At 36.5% G+C, this 27,122-nt stretch overlaps 1 protein-coding gene across 9 annotated transcripts in view; it reads right to left on the bottom strand.

The window, feature by feature from the left end:
• APOOL (apolipoprotein O like) overlaps positions 1-27,122 on the bottom strand; it is a 262,405-nt gene that overhangs the window by 189,441 nt on the left and 45,842 nt on the right. For all 9 annotated transcript variants that reach the window (XM_048213504.2, XM_026480142.4, XM_057312836.1 and 6 more), the window contains 4 exons: positions 18,199-18,318; positions 16,929-16,983; positions 14,704-14,802; positions 1,142-1,233 (listed from right to left, as the gene is read on the bottom strand). In XM_048213504.2, coding sequence (XP_048069461.1) covers positions 1,142-1,233; positions 14,704-14,802; positions 16,929-16,983; positions 18,199-18,318 — 366 coding nt within the window. The remainder of the gene's footprint in view (positions 1-1,141; positions 1,234-14,703; positions 14,803-16,928; positions 16,984-18,198; positions 18,319-27,122) is intronic.

Here is a 27,122-nt window from a genome sequence, read left to right as displayed (position 1 = left end):
AGCATTACACACTGGGAGGAAAAATGGACAGGGAAGCAGGACAACTGAAACTGAATAGAACCCTGGACAAATCAATCACTGTGAAACTTCTCTGGGCCACAGTTTTCTGATCAGTAAATGAGAAAATGAGGAAGTTGAATATAATAAGCTCAAAAGTTTCTTTCAGCATGAATATGATATGAATTTAAGTGCCTAATTCCAATATAAATTCTAAGGAAAAATTTATAAAAAATAAGTTTATCATTTTGGATCAAGTATCTCAACTGTAACTAGATTTAATGAATAATGCCCTCTTTGCTATAAACTTTTATAGTTTGATCACATTACAAACTACATAAGGCACTATATCCTTGTCATTCTTAAAATACTGAGTAGGCAGTTTTATCAACATCAATAATTAAGGAAATGTAGTCATGAGAATACAAGTACAGAAAATTCTGGTAACACTACACTTTGCTTCAAGTGTAAGGAAGAAATGTTAAATGTCGGTAATTAAGAAAAGAAGAAAAGGAAGAAAATACTGCATCACCCAAAGCTCTCCTTCTCAATCCGAATATGTATTAAAAGTAAAATACTGGCACAAACTGTTCAAATCATTAGGAGAATGTTTGGATTTGTAGGTAAGCTCACAAGAAAAATGACAAAACAGCTATAATACAGACTCCTGGAAAATTTTACATAGTTCTAGGTGGTATAAAAATTGAATTTATATGTATGATTTTTTTAACCTTCAGAAGCCTCTGTCATCTACAAATTTGCTGATTTTTATACTAATCTGATGAACTGACAGCAGCCAGCAGATATAACTTTCTGTTAATTAAAAATTGAATTTCACATAGCTCAGCAATGGAGCGGTATTTCTCCCCATAAATTCTAATTCAGTGTCTCTGAACTGAATCCTCAAAGCAGCATTAATATTGTTGAATTATATTTAAACAAATTTATCCTATTTGTGATGATCATGTAATTAAGAATGGCATTTACCATGCTGAAATGTAATGTGATTTTGCCAAAGTAAGAGTTAACATTCACTATATTTCTCTGAAAATTAAATGTTGCAGACACTTAGGACATTTAAATATTGTCACACTAAGAGTTCAAACAAATACTGAAATGTAGCTATCACTTAAAAGGAACTTACCTTTGCAATTATTACTGACTGAACTGGGTAGCAAACAGTTGCTCCTAAAGTGGCCAGTCCCAGTGGATAAGCAATTTTCTTAAACCTAGAACCTTTGAAATTCAAACAAATTATTAAACTCCAAACAGATGCTAGCAGAGACTTAATGTTTTTATAACTTTAATGTTCTCTTTGTTCCCATTCAAGTCATTACCCTATGTCAATTTATTCTTTAGAGGACAGTACTAATCAAAATGGTAGCTAAAATATCCTTGAGGATCACAATTCAATTAATACCTCTTAGTTGTCATGTCCAATTTTAGAAAAGTATCCTCAATTTAAAATTGATAATTAGCTACACAAAAGGCACTGATGATTTTCTTCTTTTTTAAAACTAGGTATCTTTTTTTCATGTCCTAAGAAACTCAAAGTTGTAACCACATTTTTTTCAAGTATCTAATAAAGCATGATAATATAAAGAATTGATCAACTACCATAGTTGTGACACCATGTTAAAGTGAAATGGACTCTCTTTACATATCCTGTTTTGATTAAGTCCTTAGGAACATGAAAGACCCAACTAACTAATCAGTTAAGGACTTTAAAAGGTATATAACTCCTTCATGTCACTGATTTAAAATACAGAAGTAATAATTTGGTAACTGTAGGTAACATGAGATAATGTATTCATTTCCAAAAGTGCCTAAACTAAGCATCTAAGAGACATTTTCAAACTTTTTTAAAGATTTATTTATTTTAGAGAGAGAAAGAGAGAGACAGCGAACCCAAGCAGGTGGAGGGGCAGAGGGAGAAGGAGAGAAGCAGACTCCAGTTCTCCCCACTCCCCCTCAAGGCAGGGCTCAATCTCACAACCCTGAAATCATGACCTGACCCAAAATCAAGAGTCAGACACTTAACCAACTGAGCTACCCAGGTGCCCCCAAACTTTTTTCTTTTTTTTTGAAGAGCAAAATCCTTTTAAAAAAATCTGCCAAAAACAATCTCACTAGTAACTTCATATAGCCATAGCTTAGTTCCAACAGACCACTGGTTCAAAACAATATTTACCTTAAATGCTTGAATGGGTACCTTGGACTCTGTAAATATGAGCTGGGCATTTAGATGACAGGATTTCTAATTAGGGTAAGTACTTTTACTCTCTGAAACAGCTCTTACAACACTTATTTTAAAAATGGAACAGCCTATTTAGTATATCAGTAAAGACTAAGGTGAAAAAATAACTGGCAGTGTTTGCAGGCAATGTTAATGAAAGATAAAAGAAACAAGAGCTATTTCTGTGTCTGGTTTACCTATTTGTAAGGAGGCCTACAGTCATGTCTACAAGACTGAGCTAGGTAGAGATGGGTAGGTAGGTTGCTTCAACCTCTAGTTTAGCTTTCCTTTGGTTTTAGACTGGTTTGTGTGGTACTGTGAAAGAGGGTCTACATCTGTTAAAACATATCATAAGTTAGAAAAAAAAAACATGTCTTAAGTTGCTCCTTTACTCAGGTCCTGCTCACTATTATTCTAGTAGCTATAACTTGATTCTTGATTTTACTGACCTAACATCTCTTAATCCAAGTTTCCTTAACTTAGCTAAATTCCCCTAATTGTGCTGCTCCTAACCTCGGAAAGTAGCATTTTTTTCTTTGATGTGTCATTTTAAATATTAAAAAAGATTTACATTCATCTTCTCTTTACTTGATATGAAGGGCCAGTCTAACCAAATATAAATTTCATTCGGATTCAATAGCCCTACTCCCATAAGTAAGAAAGGACTCTAGACACAGCCACTGACAAGTTATGTACTGTGAAATCACTGAGTGATTTCCCTTCTCTGGACCTCTATATGTAGCTAATGGGGTTCGACTAAATCAACAGCTTTCAAATATTTTTTAACCATGACTCAGAATAAATTTTACATTATGACCCATGACCTATCTTACACAGACACACATACACTCCACGGAAACAAAATTTTCACAATATTTACCCATACTAAGTACAGAACACTGATATTTGCTGTTCTCCTCTATTTTATTTTTTATAAAAAGTCTCCTGAGAGTCACTGTGCTTATTTTATTACTTAATAATAGGTGAGATCTGCAATTTGAAAGACAGTGGGTTAGATTATTCTAGCACTGACATTTAGGAACAATGTGAATGACCTAAGAAACATATTCTCTTGCAAGTGGATTATGAGTTTCTTACTGAAAACTGATTAGTATGTTCTTCGAGTCTGATATGCTACACAGAGTGATCTTGGTTTTCAATTTTTTTCCTAATAAGTAATTATAATACGTTTACAAGTGAAAGTTGCTCACAGTGTTAGAATTAAAAATGGGTATCTTGGGGCGCCTGGTGGTGTAGTCATTAAGCGTCTGACTTCGGCTCAGGGCATGATCCCAGCGTTCTGGGATTGAGCCCCGTATCAGGCTCCTCCTCTAGGAGCCTGTTTCTTCCTCTCCCACTCCCCCTGCTTGTGTTCCCTCTCTCGCTGGCTGTCTCTGTCAAATAAATAAAATCTTTTTAAAAAATGGGGTATCAGTAGCCATTAATATTAGCTATAGGGAGAGTGTTAAGTCTATTGGGATGAGATATGGGCTAGAGTTAGAATGTTGGAATGTTCTTATAATTCAACTTGGGGACAATGATTGGCAACTGAGTTGTGGACAGAAGATGAATGGAAGGTGACCAAAATGGCTACTGACCAGAGAACCGTACCAGCTTAGTAAGGGCTTCATTGAGGAGAAGAGGCAGTAATGCCTACTGAGAAGAATTTCTATACTCAGAGGTAGACAATGGGAAAATACAAAATTTGCCATGTACTTATGAAAGACAGTTATATAGTAGTGTGCAGAAGAGTTCACATAGTATCTCAAGACTGCCATTATTAGAAAGGCCTGCTTGCAAGGTTGGCTCTTGGTTGGCATCTGGGGACTTCACTGGTAAACAGTTCCCTACAATGATAGAAAACATTCTCTGAATAGTAAGAGTGATGCACTGTGCCTAAACTGTTTGTTTAAATAATATGGTTTATGTTGAGCAACTACTACTTTCCTTCCAGTCTGGAATTCTGGACATGCCAGATAGAGTGTGTTTATGTGATCAGCTGCTAGTAATAACCTTGACTGCTCAGTCTTTAATGAGCTTCCTTGGCTGACAACATCTTACATGTATTGTCATATTTCATTAGTGGAGGAATTAAGTACATCTTATATGACTCCAATGGAAGAGGATCCTTAGAAGCTTGTACCTGGTTTCTTACAAGCTTTGCCCCATTTGCCTTTTCCCTTTTCTTATTTTACTTTGCAGTCTCTCACTGAAATAAGGCCTATGACCACAGGCTGAGTCTTCTAAGTCTTTGTACTTAACCATCAAACACCTGGGTGGTTTTAGGGACCCTACAAAAGTGGTAGAGTGAGAAGGAATGACAAAGTTCGTAGAGATACAGGGTAGAAGGGAGGAAAAAAGAAATCAAGCTTATCAAGCCTTGTGCACTGAATGAGAGTAATGGGTTGTCTACTTTCACAAACTCCATTCTGAGGTGGCTGATGTCAGTTCTAGCAACCTTGGTCAGGATGAGATGATGAGAGAATAAAATATTATTCTGATACCATCATCTCTATCTCAAACTATCTTATCTCTATCTTAATATAGCCCCCATAATATGGATGGTCAACAGAAAGAAGAGAAAGTAAGTTTGAGGGGTTAGCATGAATTTTAACACTAACATAAAATTCCCAAGGTCTTTTTTTTTTTTGATAGCTACAGACTGAAAATCTTTATATAATTTTTAAGTTTTTATTTATTTGAGAGAGAGAAAGCATGAGCAGTGGGGAGGGGCAGTGGGAGAGGGAGAAGCAGACTCCCTGCTGAGCAGGGAGCCTGACACAGGGCTCGATCCCAGAACCCAAGGATCATGACCTAGGTTGAAGGCAGATGCTTAACCACCTGAGCCACCCAGGCACCCTTGAAAATCTTTTTTAAAAAGGGGCAGAGGGGGGCACCTGGGTGGCACAGCAGTTAAGCGTCTGCCTTCGGCTCAGGGAGTGATCCCGGCGTTATGGGATGGGGCCCCACATCAGGCTCCTCTGCTATAAGCCTGCTTCTTCCTCTCCCACTCCCCCTGTTTATGTTCCCTCTCTCGCTGGCTGTCTCTATCTCTGTCAAATAAATAAATAAAATCTTTTTAAAAAAGGGGGGGGAGAGGAGGAAGACCCTAGGCTTGCCTTATCCCATGAACACAAATAGATAACTATCAAATCATCCCAAATACCCCAGAAATTGACCTGAAGACTGGCAGAGCAACCTCCACAATTAAAGGGAAAGAAAAGGCCACATGAAAGAAGGCAGAAAGTGTGGGGATGTGGTTTAGGGGAGAAATGGATCCTAGCTGCTGCACAGAAGAAGGAGCTGTGGTCTAGAGAAGGGTGAGACAGAGAGGTACACACAGGGAAATGGATAAGAGGGTTTCCCCAAAGCCAATGGCTTGGAGAATGAGAGAGGCCGAGTTTTTTGAGTTCTGTCAACCAGTAGGGCTTAAAACCTGGAAATTTAAAGATCAGCAGGCTTGGCTGGGATACAGTCTGGAGGGTACTGTCCTGCTCCTGGAGAGAAGTCAGGCAAACAACCCAGAGGGCAAAAAGTGTGGAAACAGTGATCTGAAGATGGCCTGGGGCACAGAGGGGGGAGATTATTTGCACTTCTCAGAGTGCATCCCTGAGAGGCAATATTCAGAGATACCTCTCAGGAACAAAGTTGCTGGCAAGCACCATTTCCATCCCCTGCCTTTCAGCATAAACACACATACTGGCCGGAAGTAGTGCAGCACCAACGGTACTTGCCTAACTTATATACACCAAGCCCTACCCCCTGCACACTGGTGAGGCTGCCCTTTCCAGACATGCTTGCCTCAGTCCCATCATGGTGGGACCCTCCCCCAGAAGACCAGCATAAACCCATACCCACATCACCCCTACCAAGCAGTGAGTTCTAAAAGGCCTCAGTTCTGGTGGAGATGGTGACAGGTCTCATTTCACAAGCATATGAGAGCACACCTTATTTAAACTTGCCACATTTAGGCCAAGGACCAAAACCTCCCAGAGCAGCCAAAGAGCAACTGCACATGACTGGCCTAAAGGACAGAGCAGCCAAAACACAACAGCAGAGTATGTGCAGCACATACTGGAGACACACCCTAAAGGATCAGGCACTGGGAACTACATGGCCTCTTCCTCATAAGGCCATTACTCTCAGGAGTAGGAGAATGACTGGCTTTTCTTTTCTTTTAAGATTTATTTATTATTTGAGAAAGAGAGAGAAAGCAAACATGAGTGGGGGATGGGGCAGAGGGAGAGGGAAAGAAAGAATCTCAAACAGACTCCCCACTGAGCATGGAGCTGAGATCACGACCTGAGCTGAAATCAAGAGTTGGACACAACCGACTGAGCCACCCAGGTACCCCATGATTGGCTTTTTGAACATAAAAAAGCAGAGACTTAGACGAAATGCAAAGATGGAGGAAATGATCCCAAATGCAAGAACAAAACAAGGCCATGGCAGAGATCTAAGCAAAAACAGATATAAGTAACAGGCTTGATGTAGAATTTATAGTAACAATCATAAGGATACTCACTGGGCTTGAGAAAAGAACAGACAACACAGGTAAGACACTTATCACAGAGATAAAAGAGTTAACAAAGAATCAGAGTTGAAAACTGCAATAAACGAGATTGGAAACAAGCTTGATGCAATGAACAACAGGCTGGAAGAAGCACAGGAATGAATTAGTGACCTACAAGACAAAGTAATGGAAATTAATGAAGCAGAACAAAAGAGAAAGAATTATGGAACACTAGAGTAGAGTAGGGATAACTCAGTGACTCCATCAAACGTAATAACATTCATATTATATAAGTCCCGGAAAATGGAGAGAATGGGGGCAGAAAATTTACTTGAAGAAATAACAGCTGAAAACATCCCAAATCTGGAAAAGGAAACAGACATCCAGATTCAGGAGGCACAGAGAACTCCCATCAAAATCAACAGAAGCAGGCCCACATGAAGACATATTGTAATTAAATTTGCAAAATAGAGTGATAAAGAAGATAATCTTGAAAACAGCAAGAGAAAAGTCCTTAACTTACAAGGGAAAACCCATAAGGCTAGCTGGAGATTTCTCAATGGAAACTTTCCAAGCCAGAAGGGAGTGGCATAACATATTCAAAGTGCGAAATGGGAAAAATCTGCAGCCAAGAATACTCTATCCAGCAAGGCTACCACTCAGAATAGAAGGAGACAGACTTTCCAAGACAAACAAAAACTAAAAGAGTTCCTGACCACTAAACCAGTCCTGCAAGAAATATTAAAGAGGACTCTAAGTGGAAAGGAGAGACCAAAAGTGACAAAAAACAAGAAAGGATCAGAAAAAATCTCCAGAAACAAAGACAAAACAAGTAATAAAATGGCAATAAATATGTATCTATCAATAACTGCTTTAAGTGTAAATGGAATAAATGCTCCAATCTAAAAACATAGAATGTCAGAATGGATTAAAAAAGAAGACCCATCTATATGCTGCTTACAATGGACTCATTTTAAACCTAAAGACACCTGCAGATTGAAAATGAGCAGATGAAGAAACATTTATCACACAAATGGATCCCAAAAGAAAACCAAATTAGCAATATTAATATCAGACAAAATAGACTTCAAAACAAAGACTGTAAGAAGAGACAAAGAAAGTCACTATATAGTATTAAAGGGGGCAATCTAACAAGAAAATATAACAATCATAAATATTTATGCACCCAACATGGGAACACGCACGTATATAAAAGAGTAACAAACATAAAGGAACTAATTGACAATAACGCAATAATATTAGGGGATTTTTAACACCCCACTTAGATCAATGGACAGATCCCATCTAAACAGAAAAAAATAAGGATACAATGGCTTTGAATGATACACTGGACCAGATGGACTTAACAGATATATTCAGAACACTCCATCCTAAAACAGCATAATATACATTCAAGTGCACATGGAACATTTTCCACAATAGATCACATATTGTCTTATAAAACGGGCCCTCAAAAATATCAAAAGATTGAAGTCATCCCATGGACCTCTTCTGACCATAGCACTATGAAACTAGAAGGCAACCAAAAGAAAAAATTTAGAACGACCACAAATACACAGAAGTTAAACAATATGCTGCTAAACAATGAATTAGCCAATGAGGAAATTAACAAAGAAATTTAAAAATATATGGAAACAATGAAAATGAGAACACAACAGTCCAAAACCTTGGGACACAGCAAAAGCTATATAGAGGGAAGTATATAGGAACACAGGCCTACCTTAAGAAGCAAGAAAAATCTCAGATAAAAAACCTAACCTTACACAAAGAAGGAGCTACAAAAAGAACAACACCTAAAACCAGCGGAAGGAAGGAAATAATAAAGATTAGAGAAAAAATAAATGATACTTAAAATAAAACAAAAACAAAAAACAATAGATCAATGAAACCAGGAACTGGTTCTTTGAAAAAATTAGTAAAACTGATAAAACTCTAGCAAGACTTAAGAAAAAGAAAAGGGAAAGGACCTAAATGAATAAAATCATTAAAAAAAGGAGAAATAACAACCAACACCATTTTAAGAAAATATTATGAAAACCTATATGCCAATGAATTGGACAACCTGGAAGAAATGGATAAATTCCTAGAAACATATAAACTACCAAAAGAGAAACAGGAAGAAATAGAAAACGTGAACAGACCAATAACCTATAAAGAAGTTGACTCAGTAATCAAAAACCTCCCAACAAACAAAAGTCCAGGGCCAGATGGCTTCATGGGCAAATTCTACCAAACACTTAAAGAAGAGTTAATACCTATTCTTCTCAAACTATTCCAAAAAAATATAAAAGGAAGGAAAATCTAAAAATTCATTCTATAAGGCCAGCATTACCTTGATACCAAAACCAGATAACGACCCCAGTAAAAAGAGAACTACAGGCCAATATCCCTGATGAACACTGATACAAAAATTCTCAATAAAATACTAGCAAACCAAATCCAAAAATATATTAAAGAAATCAGTCACTGAAATCAAGTTGGATTTATTCCTGGGTTGGAAGGGTGGATCAATATTTACATATTAAACAACGGGACACACCACATTAATAAACATTAATAAAAGAAAGGATAAGAACCTTTCAAAACATGCAGAAAAAACAACTGACAAAGTAGAACATCCATTTATGACAAAAACCCTCAACAAAGTAGGGTTAGAGGGACTATACCTCAACAAAATAAAGGCCACATATTTAAAAAACATAGCTAATAGAATCCTAAATGGCAGTAACTTTGAGCTTTGGCTCTATGGTCAGGAACAAGACAGTGATGTGAACTCTCACCACTATTATTAAACATAGTACTGGAAGTCTTAGCCACACCAATAAGACAACAAAAAGAAATAAAAGGCATCCAAATCAGCAAGAAGTAAAACTTTCACTATTTCCAGATGACATGGGAATATTTTTAGAAAATCTGAAAGCCTCCATCAAAAAACTGTTAGAACTGATAGACAAATTTAGTAAACTCTCAGGTACAAAATCAATATACAGAAATCTGTGCATCTGCACCAATAACAATGCAGTAGAAAGAGAAATTAAGGAATAAATCCTATTTACAACTGCACCGAAGACAATAAGATAACTAGGAATATTTTTTCAACTGTCTGATGGTCATTTGTATGTCCTCTTTGGAGAAATGCCTGTTCATGTCTTCTGGTCCATTTCTTGATTGGATTATTCTCTCCATGTTGAGTTTGGTAAGTTCTTTATAGATTATGGATACTAGCCCTTTAACTGATAAGACATTTGCAAATATCTTCTCCCATTCAGTCAGTTGTCTTTTGGTTTCCTCGACTGTTTTCTTTGCTGTGCAAAATCCTTTTATCTTGATGAAGAAACAACAGTTCATATTTGCTTTAGTTTCCCTTGACTTTGGGTCTTGAAAGTAGTTGATGTGGCTGAGGTCGAAGAGGTTACTGCAGATGTTCTCTCTCCTCCAGGATTTTAATGGATTCCTGTCTCACATTTAAGTCTTTCATCCATTTTGAGTTTATTTTGGTGTATGGTGTAAGAAAATGGTCCAGTTTCATTCTTCTAAATGTGGCTGTCCAATTTTCTCAACACCATTTATTAAAGAGACTGTCCTTTTTCCACTGGATATTCTTTCCTGCTTTGTCGAAGATTAGTTGACTATAGAGTTGAGGGTCCATTTCTGGGTTCTCTATTCTGTTCTATTGATCTATGCGTCTGTTTTTGTGCCAGTACCATACTATCTTGATGATTACACCTTTGTAATAAAGCTTGAAGTCCAGAAATGTGCTGCCACTAGCTTTAGTTTTCTTTTTCAACATTCCTCTGGCTATTTGGGGTCTTTTCTGGTTCAATACACATTTTAGGATTATTTGTTCCAGCTCTGTGAAAAAAGGTGATAGAACTTTGATACGGATTGCACTGAATGTACTGATTGCTTGAGGTAGCATAGACATTTTAACAATATGTTTTCTTCCAATCCATAAGCATGGAACATTTTTCCATTTCTTTGCATCTTCCTCAATTTCTTTCATGAGTATTCTATAGGTTTCTGAGTACAGATCCTTTGCCTCTTTGGTTAGGTTTATTCCTAGGTATCTTGAGGTTTTTGGTACAATTATAAATGGGATCAACTCCTTAATTTCTCTTTCTTCTGTCCCATTGTTAATGTACAGAAATGCAACTGATTTCTGTGCACTGGTTTTATATCCTGCCACTGTGCTGAATTCCTGTATGAGTTTTAGCAATTTTAGGGTGGGGTCTTTTGGATTTTCCACATAGTGTATCATGTTATCATGAAAAAATGCTCATCAACACAAATCAAAACCACAATGAGATCCCACCTCACACCAGTTGGAATGGCTAAAATGAACAACTCAGGAAACAACAGATATTGGCAAGTATGTGAGAAAGGGGAACCTTCTTACACTGCTGGTCAGAATGCAAGCTGGTTCAGCCACTCTGGAAAACACTATGGAGGTTCCAAAATAGAGTTACCCTACAACCCAGCAATTGCACTACTAGGTATCTACCCCAAAGATACAAATGTAGTGATCCGAAGGGGCAACTGCACCTCAATGTTCATAGCAGCAATGTCTCCAATAGTCAAACTATGGAAAGAGACCAGATATTCATCAATAGATGAAGATAAAGAAGAGGTGGTGTGTGTATGTATGTGTGTGTGTGTATATATATATATATATATATATATATACATACATACAATGGAATACTACTCAGCCATCAAAAAAGAAATGAAATCTTGCCATTTGCAGTGACGTGGCTAGAACTAGAGGGTATCATGCTAAGTGAAATCAGTTAACCAGAAAAAGACAATTACCATATGATCTCACTCATATGTGGAATTTAAGGAAAAAAACAGAGGCCCATAGGGAAAGGAAGGGAAAAATAAAACAGGACGAAATCAGAGAGAGAGAGACAAACCATAAGAAAGTCTTAATCATAGGAAATAAACTGAAGGTTGCAGCAGGGGAGTGGGTGGGGGGATGGGGCAACTGGGTGATGGACGTTAAGGAGGGCATGTGATGTAATGAGCACTGGGCATTATATAAGATGAATCACTGAACTTTACCTCTGAAACTAATAGTATACTATATGTTAATTAATTGAATTTAAATTAAAAAATAAAATGAAATAAAAATAATAAGATACCTAGGAATAAATCTAATCAAAGAGGTGAAAGACCTTTACTCTGAAAACTATAAAACGCTGATGAGAGAAATTAAAGATGGCAGAAGGAAACAAAGATATTCCATGCTCATGGACTGAAAGAACAAATATTGTTTAAATGTCTATACTACCCAAAGCAATCTACACATTTAATGCAATCCCTATCAAAATGCCAACAGCATTTTTCACAGAGCTAGAACAAAACATCTTAAAACTTGCATGGAACCACAAAAGACCCTGAATAGCCAAAGCAGTCAAAAAAGCAAAGCAAAGCTGGAGGCTTCACAATTCCGGACTTCAAATTATAAAACTATAGTGATCAACACAGTACTGACACAGAATCAGATACACAGTTCAATGGAAGTGAACCGAAATGAACCTACAAGTATACAGTCAATTAATATTCAATAAAGAAGGAACGAATATCCAGTAGAAAAAAGACAGTGTTTTCAACAAATGGTGATGGGAAAACTGGACAGGAACATATAAGAAAGAAACTGGGCCACTTTCTTACACCATAAAATGGATTAAAGACCTAATTGTGAGACAGGAGACCATGAAAATCTTAGAAGAGAACACAGGCAGTAACTTCTTTGACGTCGGCCACAGAAACTTCTTTCTAGATATGTCTCCTGAGGCAAGGGAAACAATGGCAAAAATAAACTATGAGAACTTCATTAAAATAAAAAGCTTCTGCACAGTGAAGGAAACAATCAACAAAACTGAAAGGCAACCTATGGGATGGGAGAAGATATCTGCAAATGACATATCTGATAAAGGGTTATTATCCAAAATATATTAACAACTTATAAAACTCAACACTCAATAAACAAATAATCCAGTTAAAAAGTGGGCAGAACACATGAATAGATATTTTTCCATGAAGATATACAGATGGCCAACAGACACTTGAATAAATGCTCAACATCACTAATCATCAGGGAAATGCAAATCAAAACTACAACACCTTTCAGAATGGCTAAAATTAATAACATAAGAAACAACAGGTGTTAGTGAGGATGTGGAGAAAGGGAACCCTCTTGCACTGTTGGTGATAATGGAAACTGGTGCAGCCCTTTGGAAAAAAGTATGGAATTTCCTCAAATAGTTAAAAATAAAACTACCCTATGATCCAACAACTGTACTTCTAGGAATTTACCCAAGGAATACAAAAATACTAATTCATAGGGATACATGTATCCCAATGTATAGCAGCATTATCTACAGTAGCCAAATTATGGAAACAGTTCAAGTATCCATTGACTGATAAATGGATAAAGAATCTGTGACATATGTGTGTGTGTGTGTGTGTGTGTGTGTGTATCTGATATCTATATAGCTATATATATCTATATATCTGAAAACTATAAATGTAATTTATAATCTATATATATCAATCACAGAGTATGACTCAACCTTAAGAAAGAATGAAATCTTGCCATTTGCAAGGACATGGATGGAGAGTATTATGCTTAGTGAAATATGTTAGAGAAAGATAAATACCATGTGATTTCACTCATATGTGGAATTTAAGAATCAAAACAAATGAGCAAAGGCAATAAAAGAGAATGTCAAATCAAGAAAGAGCCTCTTAACTACAGAGAACAAACTGACAGTTACCAGAGAGGAGGCGAATGGAGAGATGGGTTAAATAGATGATGGGGATTAAGAAGTTTATTTGTTGTACTGAGCACCGGGTGTTGTATGAAACTGTTGAGTCACTGAATTGTACACCTGAAACTAGTATTATACTACATATTAACTAACTGGATTTTAAATTTAAAAAATCTTTTAAAAATTAAGTTATCTAAAAGATGACAAACAACATAATAAATTATAATTTTAAAAGGAATAGCTATATATTTTTGAATTTTATTTTAAATATCATACAGAAAACTGATCTATAGTTCTATCAGTTTTAACACATGTATAGTCATGTAACCACCAGTACAATCAGGATATGGAACAGTTCTATCACTGTTAAAAAAAAAAATCTCATGTTACCTCCTTATAGTCACACCTTCCCACTTCCAACTCCTGGAAACTACTGACCTGTTTTTTGTGTGGTTTTTTTGGTTACTACAGTTTTGTCTTTTTGAGAAAGTTATATGAATAGAATCACAGAATATATAACTCTTTTAGACTGGCTTCTTTATGCCAGATTCATCAAGATTGTTGCACGTGTCAATGGTTTATTCCCTTTACTCGTGAGCATAATTCCTTTGTTTGGATGTGCCACAGTTTAGTTTACTCTTGAAAGACATTTAGGTTGTTTCCAGCTTTTGGTAATTATAAATAGAGTTACCATAAACATTTATGTATGGATTTTTCATTTTACTGGGTAAATACCCAGGAGTGCGATCACTTGGTCTCATGATAACAGCATGTTTAACTTTATAAGAGAAACAGTCAAATTGTTTTCTTGAATGGCTGTACCATTCTGTACTCCCACCAGCAGTTTATAGCCATTCTTGACTATACTTGGCATGGTCAGCCTTTTTAATTTTAGATATTCTAATATGTGTGTAGTAATATGTCACTGTGATTTTCATTTGCATTTACCTAATAACTAATGATGTTAAACATCTTGAAATAGCTATAGTTTTAAAGCACAGTTAAGTCTTTATAAAAGTAAACATGCTGTAACATAGAATTTAAAAATTTTCACAGTACCCTATCCTAATAATATTCAATAAAGGATATGAGGTTTTCCCTTGACAGTAAAATTCAAAATATAATGGCATTGAAAGAAAAAAATGTATTTTTTAAAAACCTACCTTTTCTTGCTGAAACCAAGCCTGCCAATCCTGAAACTGTAATCACTCCAAGTTTTGGAAGAAAATCTCGAGGTGGATTCTTCAGATAGATATATGCATCTTTTAAGAAATAAGTTAAAAATTAATATAAATGACTTACAATTATGCATTCTATATATGACACAGAAATGCTAAAGAGATTTGCTAAGATAGTAGAAGATGGTTTAAACACTCTTCAAAGAAGCTACAAAAATAATGATTTGAGCAGTGAATGAAAAAGCTAGTTAAAATAGTTACTTGCTACAAAATAAAATCTTCCTTCCACAGCTGATTTAAGAATTGTTTTCTTTGGGGCGCCTGGGTGGCTCAGTCGTTAAGCGTCTGCCTTCAGCTCAGGGCGTGATCCTGGCGTTCTGGGATCGAGCCCCACATCAGGCTCCTCCACTGGGAGCCTGCTTCTTCCTCTCCCACTCCCCCTGCTTGTGTTCCCTCTCTCGCTGGCTGTCTCTATCTCTGTCAAATGAATAAATAAAATCTTTTAAAATAAAAAATAAAAAAAAATTAAAAAAAATTGTTTTCTTAATACAGGTAATTATTACTATTCAATGAAATATGATGCTAGAGTTCATACCTTAGCATGGATTACTATAAAGTAAATGATTATGTATGTATTCATCTCTCTAATGGAAATACTTCTGGACTTACCTGTTCAAACTATGACAGGATCCAGTAGGAACAGAAATACTTTATTAAGGAACTTTGAATAACTGACTAGGGATACATGTAGCTTGTAGACCCTGCTTGCCACTACTCCCCAGTACCCAGAGCAGCCATTGCTCTTGGTTAAAACCAATGATCAGGAGAAGTGAGCCTAGACCAAAAGTAGATGAAGAGTGGGCACAAGTCTAGATTTCTTGGCTTTTTATATATTTAAATTACTTCTGTTTCCATGCAGCCCAAAAAACAGACTCTTTTTTTTTAAAGATTTTATTTATTTATTTGACAGAGAGAGGGAGAGAGAGAGAGAACAATCAGGGGAAATGGCAAGCAGAGGGAGAGGGAAAAACAGCCTCCTGCTGAGCAAGGAGCCCGATGCGAGGCTCGATCCCAGGACCCTGGGATCATGACCTGGGCTGAAGGCAGCCAATTAACCAACTGAGTCACCCAGGTGCCCCAAAACAGACTCTTCTATCACAGTTAATTAATCACAATCACTTATTTAATCATATTCCTTAAGACTGATGAGGAATATGATTTGGAATTAATTCCTATATACCTTAAGTAATGATAATACATTATAGGTCATCAACATCATGGAGACATTTAAAATTTTAGCTGATCTTTCTGTCTCCCATACACAATTATTTTAACAACTGGCTTAGGCCAAGATGGACCACATCTTCTTTATCCAGTCAAGATAAATCTACTGTCAAATACCATTATCAAACTAAAGAATCAAATAAAATTGCCTTCCAACATTAGCTCAAATATTCTAGAGTGACTAATTGGTATTAGTGTTTCCTAGCAACAGATAGCAAAATTCTATGTATTTTAACATTAAATAGCACCTATTTAAATTAATTGATAACAATGAGACATGTTTCTAATTTATGCTTTGAGTATATAATATGGGCTTTGCAGCTAAACAGACCTCAGTTTGAGTCCAGGAGCTGCCACTTACTAGCTATGTGACCTCAGCAACCTACTTTACCTTTCTAAACCTCAGTTTCCTTATCCGTAAAAAGGGGATAATTATAGGGACACCTGGTTGGCTCAGACACTTGGGTGTCCGACTCTTGGTTTCAGCTTGGGTCATGATCTCAGGGTTGTGAGATCTAAGCCCATGTCGGGCCCTGTGCTCAATACAAAGTCTGCTTGTCCCTCTTCCTCTGCCTCTCCCCTGCTTGTGCTCACATTCATGCTCGCACTCTTTCTTCCTCAAATCAATAAATAAAATCTTGAAAAAAAGGGAATAATTATACCAACACTCATAGAACTGGTATAGAAGTTAAATTAGATAAATTGTGTAAAATGCTTATCATAGTGCCACAGCATATAATAATTGCTTAATAAATGATAGGTACTATTACTTTGGTATTGTTATCATGAAGTGCTATACAGAGTATCTTCTCAGTTGGTAAAACATGATAATGAATAACTTACTACCTTTATTTTTCTCACATTTAAACCCTGCAAATTAAAAAGACAATAGAACATTTCTAACTATGGATGGTTCACTCACCTACCTTTTCCAAACTGTACCGTGTCCATTATTCCATTTTTCACAAACACATAAACACCCTAAGCAAAAAGAAAAAAAAAGGATACCTGCATTTTTGAAGATGTTGATAATTAAATAAAATAGTCCAAATCTCTGAGACCATATTAAAATGTTGAGTTGGCATTGCACTCAAATCTAAATCTAACTTTGCTATTATTCACATGAAAATACTTGTTAAAATTAACTTCTTTTCATATCTTCCTATTCATTCTGTTTAACACAGATAATACTTGTTTACTATTTTCCTCATTTAAACAAGTAAAGTAATGCCTATAGTCAGAGCATCTCACAGATAATTTAATGCAGAAATACAAAGATTTATTATCTTGTTTTATAAAGGCTTAGAAAAATGAATGGAATTTAAATAAATCATGGATGTAGGTGTATTTCAGCTTAGAAACAACATCTGATTAATAAAGATGTGGTAGCAACAACATAATGATTTGTGAAGAAAGTAATAACGACAAACTCTAAAGAAAGTACTTCATCCTCTCCTTTTTCTTAGTGTGCATCAGAATGGGAAAAAAAATCTAATAAGACATTTATCTCAGGGTAGAAATCATCCTACACAGACTAGTGTTTATATTATTTTTACATAGGAATATAAATTCTCTACAAATTAAGATTATATTAACCCATTGAAGTGATAAAAGTTTTAAATCAAGTTTGCTCTTTCACCTATTTCTAACTAATTTATTAGTAAAGAACGACTGAGAAATAATTTGAGAACTTCTTGTAAATAGCCAAACAACTATACCTGAAAAATAACATAAATGCTTACTTAACTATCTTAATCTATGCAGCAGTGGTATAGTAGACTAAATATTACTAAATATGGCCACGAATTTTTTGCCGGTACTCATATTGAGAGGTGGCATCTAATTCCACTCCCTTTAAAACTGAGTTGGCTTTTGTGGTTTAACAATAGAATGCTGTAGAAATAACTTTCTTGGACATCTGATGATAAATGAGAAGCTTAGTAAATTCTGCCAAGGGCCTCTTATAAGAGCCCAGAACTGCTTGTGTAAGTTACCTGACTATGCTTAGATCACCATGCCTGATAGGCCACATGTAGATGCTTTAGTCAATATTCCTAGCTGAGCCCAGCCTTCTGGCTACCTGTGACAAGGTACTAAAGATGAGTAACCTCTGTCAATACCAAATGTAACAAAAGAATCACCTGTCTGAACAAATCAGAAATCTCCAACATTAAACTACTATTAGAACTCACTTACCTTGCACCAGCCAATGTAACGACCAGTTGTAGTGCGGATGGATGCAAAGCCCATTTGTAAATGACCAGGCTGCTCTTCAACATATTTAGACCGCAGAGGTGGTGCAGTATATATGGGGAGCTAGAGGCAAAAAAAAGTTCTTGTTAAAAATATAAAATAGCTGGACTTCCTTTTTTAGGAGTATAGCAGAAGAGAAGTCATAAACCTTCCTGCTAAAAGCAACTAAATATGCTGATAAAATATTTTTAAAAACACCTTAAATGGGAGGAATGATCCAGTAAGCTGTTTATAAAGACTGTTCAGAAGCCTAGATTTAAAAAAAGACAGAAATGCAGAGATAAACAATAAAGCCAGCTTTTACCTTGTCATCATTTGCTTTAAAATAGATGGTTCATAGAATATGAAATCAGGAAACAAAACCTAGAAAAAACAATCTACAAATATAATGTAATCCCTATCAAAATAATAATAACATTTTTTTTACTGAACTAGAACAAATTATCCTAAAATTTGTATGGAACCACAAGACCCCAAATAGCTAAAGAAATCTTGATAAAGATAAATAAAACTGGAGGTATCACAATCCAGTTTTCAAGTTATATTACAAAGCTGTAGTATTCAAAACAGAGTATACTGACAGAAATCTGGACACATAGATCAAAGGAACAGATAGGAAATCCAGAAATAAGCCCACAAATTATATAGTCCATTAATTTCCAACCAAGAGGCAGAATATGCAATGGAAAAAAGAGAATCTCTTCAACAAATGGTGTTGGGAAAACTGGACAGCAACATGAGAAAGAATGAAATTGGACCACTCTCTTACACAATACACAAAAATGAATTCAAAATGAATTAAAAACCTAAATGTGAAACCATAAAAATCCTAGAAGAGAACAGAGGCAGTAACTTCTCTGACATCAGCTATAGCAACATCTTTCTAGATATGTCTCCTGAGGCAAGGGAAATAAAAGCAAAAATAAACTTTTGGGACTAATCAAAATAAAAAGCTTTTGCACAACAAAGGAAACCATCAACAAAACTAAAAGGCAATCTACTGAATGGGAGAAGATATTTGCAAATGATATATCTGATAAAGTGTTAGTATCTAAAATACGTAAAAAACTTCTAAAAATCAATACCCAAAAAATAAACAATCCAGTTGAAAAACGCACATAAGACATGAACAGACATCTCACCAAAGAAGACATACAGATGGCCAACTGACATATAAAAAGAGGCTCAATATCACTCATCATCAGGGAAAAGCAAATCAAAATCCCAATGAGATATCAACTCACACCTGTCAGAATGGCTAAAATAAAAAACGTAATGGAAGACAAGTGTTGTTGAGGATGTGGAAAAGAAGGAACTCTTGTGAACTGCTGGTGGGAATGAAAATTGGTGCAGCCTCTGTGGAAAATAGTCTGGAGGTCCCTCAAAAAGGTAAAAATAGTACTAGGCTATGCTTCTGTAATTGCACTACTGGGTACTTATTCAAAAAATACAAAAACACTAATTCAAAGAGATACATACACCCCTATGTTTATTGCAACATTATTTACAATTGCCACATTATGGAATTAGCCCGCATGTCCATGGATAGATGAATGGATAAAGATGTGATACACACACACACACACACACACACACACACAGGAATATTATTTAGTCATAAAAAGAATGAAATCTTGCCATTTGCAAGGATATGATTGGAGGTAGAGAGTATAATGCTAAGGGAAATAATTTGGTTAGAGAAAGATAAATAAGATTTCACTCATATGTGGAATAAAAGAAACAGAAGGAATAGTAAAGGAAAACAAAAGAGAAAAAGAAGGTCTCTTAAATTATAAATAACAAACTGATAGTTACCAGATAAGAGGTGGGTGGGGAGATGGGTAAAGTAAGTGATGGGGATTAAATACTACACTTACAATGAGCACTTGAGCAATGTACTGAATTGTTGAATCGGTATACTGTATACCTAAAATGAATATAACAGCATATGTTAACTATACTGGAAATAAAATTAAAAAGTTAATAGAAAAAGAACTCAATTGGTAAGTTAGACTGGATACAGTTATTGAGAGATTTAGTGAACTGGTAAATCTGAAGAAACTATGCAAAGAAATTAAAAAAGTGAAAGAGATACGTAAGATAGGATGAAAAGAGAGAGGCAGAGATAATATTTAAATAGAATGGCAAAGATTTTTCCAGAACTAAACACTTGAGAGATTCAAAAATCCAACATATCCCAAGTAGGATAAAGAAAAAATAAACCACAACTGGATATATAAAACTTCATAATGCCAATAACAAAGAAGGAATCTTAAAAAAAAAAAAAAAAGCGGGAGAATAGAACCATCAAAGGAATAAATATTAGATAAAATTTTGACTTCTCCATAATAACAATGCCAAGATAATATCTTCAACGTGCCAAAAGCAAGTAATGCAACTGGAAATTATATATTCAATAAAATACCTTTGTTTCAAAAATGAGGGAGCATTAGGGACTCATTCAGACAGATAAAACCCAAGATACTCTGCAACCAATAACCCTCATTAGGCAGTTTATTTATTTACTTACTTGATCATGCTTATTTACTTACTAGATCACTGGTTTATTATTAAGCATATAACTCAGAAACAGCCAAATGGAAGAGGTGCATAGGTCTAGGTGTGGGGAAAGGGAATGTAGCTTCCATGCCCTCTCCAGAGGCACCATTCTCCCCACATATCCATATGTTGAATGTGGAAGCTCTTCAAACCACATCTTTTTGGATTGTTTTATAATAATAATTTTTTATTATATTATGTTAGTCACCATATACTGCATCCTTAGTTTTTGATGTAGGGTTCCATAATTCATTATTTGCGTATAACACCCAGTGCTCCATGCAATATGTGCCTTCCTTAATACCCATCACCGGCCTATCCCATTCCCCTACCCCCCTCCCCTCTGAAGCCCTCAGTTTGTGTCCCAGAGTCCATAGTCTCTCATGCTTCATTCCCCCTTCTGTTTACTCCCCCTTCATTCTTCCCTTCCTTTAAAACAAAAACTTTACAAGAGACAAACAAGGACAGTATATAATAATAAAGGAGACATAGTTAAAATGTCCATGCTACCCAGAGCAATCTACACTTTCAATGCTATCCCGATCAAAATACCAATGACATTTTTCAAAGAACTGGAACAAACAGCCCTTAAATTTGTGTGGAACCAGAAAAGGCCCCGAATCGCCAAGGAATTGTTGAAAAGGAAAAACAAAGCTGGGGGCATCCCTGTGCTGGATTTCGAGCTGTACTACAAAGCTGTGATCACAAAGACAGCATGGTACTGGCACAAAAACAGATGCATAGACCAATGGAACAGAATAGAGAACCCAGAAATAGACCCTCGGCTCTTTGGGCAACTAATCTTTGACAAAGCAGGAAAAACATCCAGTGGAAAAAAGACAGTCTCTTCAATAAATGGTGCTGGGAAAATTGGACAGCTACATGCAAAAGAATGAAACTTGACCACTCTTTCACACCATGCACAAAGATAAACTCCAAATGGATGAAAGACCTCGATGTGAGACAGGAATCCATCAAAATCCTAGAGGAGAGCATAGGCAGCAACCTCTTTGACATCAGCCACAGCAACTTTTTTCATGACACATCTCCAAAGGCAAGAGAAACAAAAGAAAAAATGAACTTATGGGACTTAAACAAGATAAAAAGCTTCTGCACAGCCAAGGAAACAGTCAAAAAAACTGAGACACAGACCAAGGAATGGGAGAAGATATTTGCAAATGACACTACAGATAAGACTGGTATCCAATATCTACAAAGAACTTCTCAAACTCAATACACAAGAAACAAATAAATCATAAAATGGGCAGAAGATATGAATAGACACTTTTCCAATGAAGACATACAAATGGCTAACAGACACATGAAAAAATGTTCAACATCATTAGCCATCAGGGAAATTCAAATCAAAACCACACTGAGATACCACCTTACGCCAGTTAGAATGGCAAAAATTAACAAGGCAAGAAACAACAATTGTTGGAGAGGATGTGGAGAAAGGGCATCCCTCCTACATTGTTGGTGGGAATGCAAGTTGGTACAGCCACTCTGGAAAACAGTGTGGAGGTCCCTTAAAACGTTAAAAATTGAGCTACCCTATGACCCAGCCATTGCACTACTGGGTATTTACCCCAAGATACAGACGTAGGGAAGAGAAGGGCCATATGCACCCCAATGTTCATAGCAGCATTGTCCACAATAGCTAAATTGTGGAAGGAGCTGAGATGCCCTTCTACAGATGACTGGATTGAGAAGATGTGGTCCATATATACAATGGAGTATTACTCAGCTATCAGAAAGAATGAGTTCTCAACATTTGCTGCAACACGGACGGCACTGGAGGAGATAATGCTAAGTGAAATAAGTCAAGCAGAGAAAGACAATTATCATATGGTTTCACTCATCTATGGAACGTAAGAAGTAGGAAGATCAGTAGGAGAAGAAAAGGATAAAGAAAGGGGGGGTAGTCAGAAGTCGGAATGAAGCATGACAGACTATGGACTCTGAGAAACAAACTGAGGGCTTCAGAGGGGAGGGGAGTGGGGGAATGGGATAGGCTGGTGATGGGTAGTAAGGAGGGCACGTATTACATGGTGCACTGGGTGTTATATGCAACTAATGAATCATGGAACCTTACATCAAAAACCAGGGATGTACTGTATGGTGACTAACATAATGTAATAAAAAAATATTATTATAAAAAAAAAACAAAAAGAAACTAACAACAACAAAAAAAGACAACACACAATAGAGAGGGATCTCACAAGTCCAGTGTTTATCCAGGAGGAGTGAAGGGTTGGTCGCCCACATCAGGCACCCCAATCACTGGGATCTACACCACAGAGATGAGCCCCCAAACGTCTACCATTTTAGAAAACCAAGGTGCTAACACCCAAAGGACCTGAAGCACTACAGGAAACTGAGATTCTGTTTTTAAAGGGTTTCTTGAGGCGCCTGGGTGGCTCAGTTGGCTGAGTGTCCGACTCTTGTTTTCGGCTCAGGATTGTGGGATCAAGCCCCTCCATGCTCAGTGGGGAGTCTGATTGAGATTCTCTCTCTTCCTCTCCCTCTGCCCCTCCCCCTGGCATGCTTTCTCTAAAATAAATTAATAAATCTTTAAAAAAATAAAATAAAGGGCTTTTCTTACTCAACCTGAGATCCAGTGAGAAAACAGTAGTTTGAGAGCACCCAGATTCTATGTAAAGGAGAATTACTTGCCTACCTAAAAGCATCTGATGGAGAGGCAGAGGACCATTGAAAATCTCCTCAGAGACAGAGGTGCTGGAAGACACTAATTTTGTACTCTCCACCCACTCTGATAGCACAGGTGGGTGAGCTGAGACATGGCACCCTCCCACTGACTTGGTAAGACAGGTAGGTAAGAATGGTTGAGGCACTACCCTGCCACCTGACTGAAGGCAGAAAGTGTCAGTGGTTGCAGCACTACCTTACTCCTGGCTGGGGCAGCCTAGCACAGTCAAAGCACTTTCCCACTCCCTAGATGAAGTCAGTAAACATGGACAGTGTGTCAATCCCCTCTTCCCTGGCTGGGGCTGGCAAATAAAAGCAGTCATGGCATTTTCCTACAGACAAAGCACTCTCCCATTGTATTCCTGAAGTCCATAAGCTTGGTAGTCAAAACATTTTCCCTGTTGCCTTTTTAAAGCCAGTGAACATGCCCAACCCCCTACACTCTCCAGCTGCCTCGCTAAAGCCAGTGGGCATACACAGTTCACAGAGAGGACACAAAACACAAGGAGTCTTGATCATCTGGGCTTGGTGGCCAAGGGGGCTGGCTTTCCGGAGTACTATGGAAATGTAAAAGTTGGAAAGATAGTCCCTGGCAGGTGTCCAATCCAGGGCACTGCACAGACAGGAGAGTGAAACACAACCCCAGTCTTCCTATAAAACAGGTCTATATACTTAGCCTGGAGCTTCAGTCTAGGGACAGGCTTTAGGTTTCCCATAAATCTAGAGGCTAATGAGGCATTTCCAGGAACATAAGCAGGGAGATGCCATCCTTGTACACCCCTTTAGTTTTGAGGAGCTCTCCCAGACAGGAATTTACAATTCATCTGGAGCCCCAATTTTGGCAAGTATCACCCTGGGGATACCTCGAGATCTCATGATCTGGAGAAGAGAAATTAAAATTGTGGCTCCGCAAAACTATAAATACTTGTATGCTTTCAAAGGTGCTGCCTGAAGTCTAGCTTCAAATCAGGCTGAAACTATGTGATAAATGAGATTCCTCCACTTGGAACAATGACAGGTCTTTGCACACCCTCACAGTGGGAAGATATCAAGCATAAATCAGGTAATCTAAACAAAACCACAAAGTTTTGAGAGACTACCAAGAGGTAGGGCAAGTTTGAATAAGAAGTATCATCAACTACGTAAGGTCACAACTTCAAGATTAAGAAAGGCATATGTTTTGCCTAATATATACGATCAAAAAAAATGAGAAAGTCAAGCAAAATGAGAAAACAGAGAAATATGTTCCAAATGAAGGAACAAGACAAAACCTCAGAAAAATAATCCTAATGGTACAAAGATAAGTAATCTACCTGATAAATAATTCAAAGTAATGGTAATAAACATGTTTACCAAACTAGGGGGAAAAAAGAAGGAATGAACACAATGAGAATGTCAACAAAGATACAGAAAATATAAGAAAGTACCAAACTAAAGTCACATAGCTGAAAAATATAATAACTGAACTGAAAAATACACCACAGGGGTTCAACAGCAGACTGGATGAAGCAGAATGGATCACTGAGCTAGAATACAGAGCAACGGAACTCACCCAAACAGAGCAGGAAAAAGAAAAAAGAACTGGGGAAGAAAAAAAAGATAACTAGGGATGCCTGGGTGGCTCAGCTGGTTAAGTGTCTGCCTTTAGCTCAGGTCATGATCTCAGGGTCCTAGGACCTAGGACCGAGTCCCACATCGGGCTCCTTGCTCAGCAGGGAGGCTGCTTCTCCCTTTGCCTGCCACTCCCCCTGCTTGCGCTCGCTGACAAATAAATAAATAAAATCTTTAAAAAAAAAAAGAAAGACAACTTAAGGGACCTGTGAGGCACTATCAAGAAAAATAACATTGGCACTATAGGGGTAACAGAAGAGAGAAAGGGGCAGTAAACCTATTTAATGAAATAGTGGCTAAAAACTCCCCTAACCTGGGAAAAGAAACAGAGATGCAGGTCCTAGAAGTACAGAACATTACAAACAAGATAAACCCAAACAGAGACACATCAAGGAACATTATAACCAAAATGTCAAAAGTTAAAGAGAGAATCTTCCAAGCAGCAAGAGAAAAACAAATTGCTATGTACAAGGGAAATCCCATAAGGCTACCAGCAGATTTCTCAGCAGAAACTGCAAGCCAAAAAAGTAGTGATAGAACATCTTTGAATTCCTGAAAAGAAAATTCTTCTAGGAATACCGGCAAGGTTATCATTTAAAACTAAAGAAGTTCCAAATAAGAAAAGCTAAAGAAGTTCACAACTAATAATCCAGCCTTACAAGAAATGTTAGAAAGACAATGTTAACCTGAAAAGAAGTAACACTAATTAATAACAAGAAAACATGAAGCTAAAAATATCACTAGAAAAGGTAACTGTATAATGAAGGAAGTGGATTAATCACATAAAGATACTATAAAGGTTAAAAGGCAAAAGCAGTAAAATTAATTAAAACTGCTATAATTAGTTCACAAACACATAAAATGACATCAAAAACATAAAATGTGGAAGGGGAGTAAAAATGTAGTTTTGGAATATATTCAAATTTAAGTTGCTATCAGCTTACAATACACTGTTTTAGATATATATGTATATATGTGTATATATATATATATATATATATATAGATGATATATATGAACCTCACAGAAAAACAAAAAATTTATAGTAAATACACAAAAGAAAATGAGAAATGAATCTAAACATAACACTAAAGGAATTCATCAAACCACAAGGGAAGAGAGAAAGAGAAGAAGAAAGGAACAGAGAAGAACTATAAAAATAGCCAGAAAACAATTAACATAATCCTATCAATGATTACTTTAAATGTAAATGAATGAAATTCTCCAATCAAAAGTCGTTAAGTGGCTGAACAGATAAAAGTACAGGACACACTTAAATACTACCTATAAGAGACTCACTTCAGAAGTAAGGACATAAACAGACTAACAGTGAAGGGATGGAAAAATATTCCATTCAAATAGAAACAACAACAAAAAAGGTACACTCTTATCAAACAAAACAGACTTTAAAACAAAGACTGTAATAAAAAAACAAAGAGAGGTGCTATACAAAATAAAGGGGTCAATCCAGCAGGAAGATGTAACATTTATAAATATAGATGCACCCACCACAGGAGCACCAAAATACAGAAAGGAAATATTACCAGACCTAAAGTGATAAACTTGACAGCAATACAATAATAGTAGGGGATTTTAATAGTACACTTATATCAATGAATAGATCATTTATAGAGAAAATCAGTAAGGAAACATTGGCCTTAAAGGACACAGTAGACCAGGTGGACTTAATAGATATACACAGAACATTCCATTCCAAAGCAGCAGAATACACATTCTTTTCAAGTGCATGTGGAACATTCTCCAGGACAGATCACATGTTAGGCTACAAAAGAAGTCTCAAACAATGCAAGAAGAATGAAATCATATCAAGCATGTTTTCCAACCTTATGGTATGAAACTAGAAGTCAACTACAAGAAGAAAACCAGAAAAACTATAAAAGGGTGGAGATGAAACAATATGTTACTAAAAAACTACTGGCTCATAGTTACTGGTAACAGAAGAAATCAAGAGAGAAATAACATAATAT

This window comes from Ursus arctos, chromosome X, assembly GCF_023065955.2.
Source record: "Ursus arctos isolate Adak ecotype North America chromosome X, UrsArc2.0, whole genome shotgun sequence".
Taxonomy (NCBI): domain Eukaryota; kingdom Metazoa; phylum Chordata; class Mammalia; order Carnivora; family Ursidae; genus Ursus; species Ursus arctos.
Note: the sequence above shows the minus strand (reverse complement) of the source record. Positions and strands in the feature narration are given on the sequence as shown.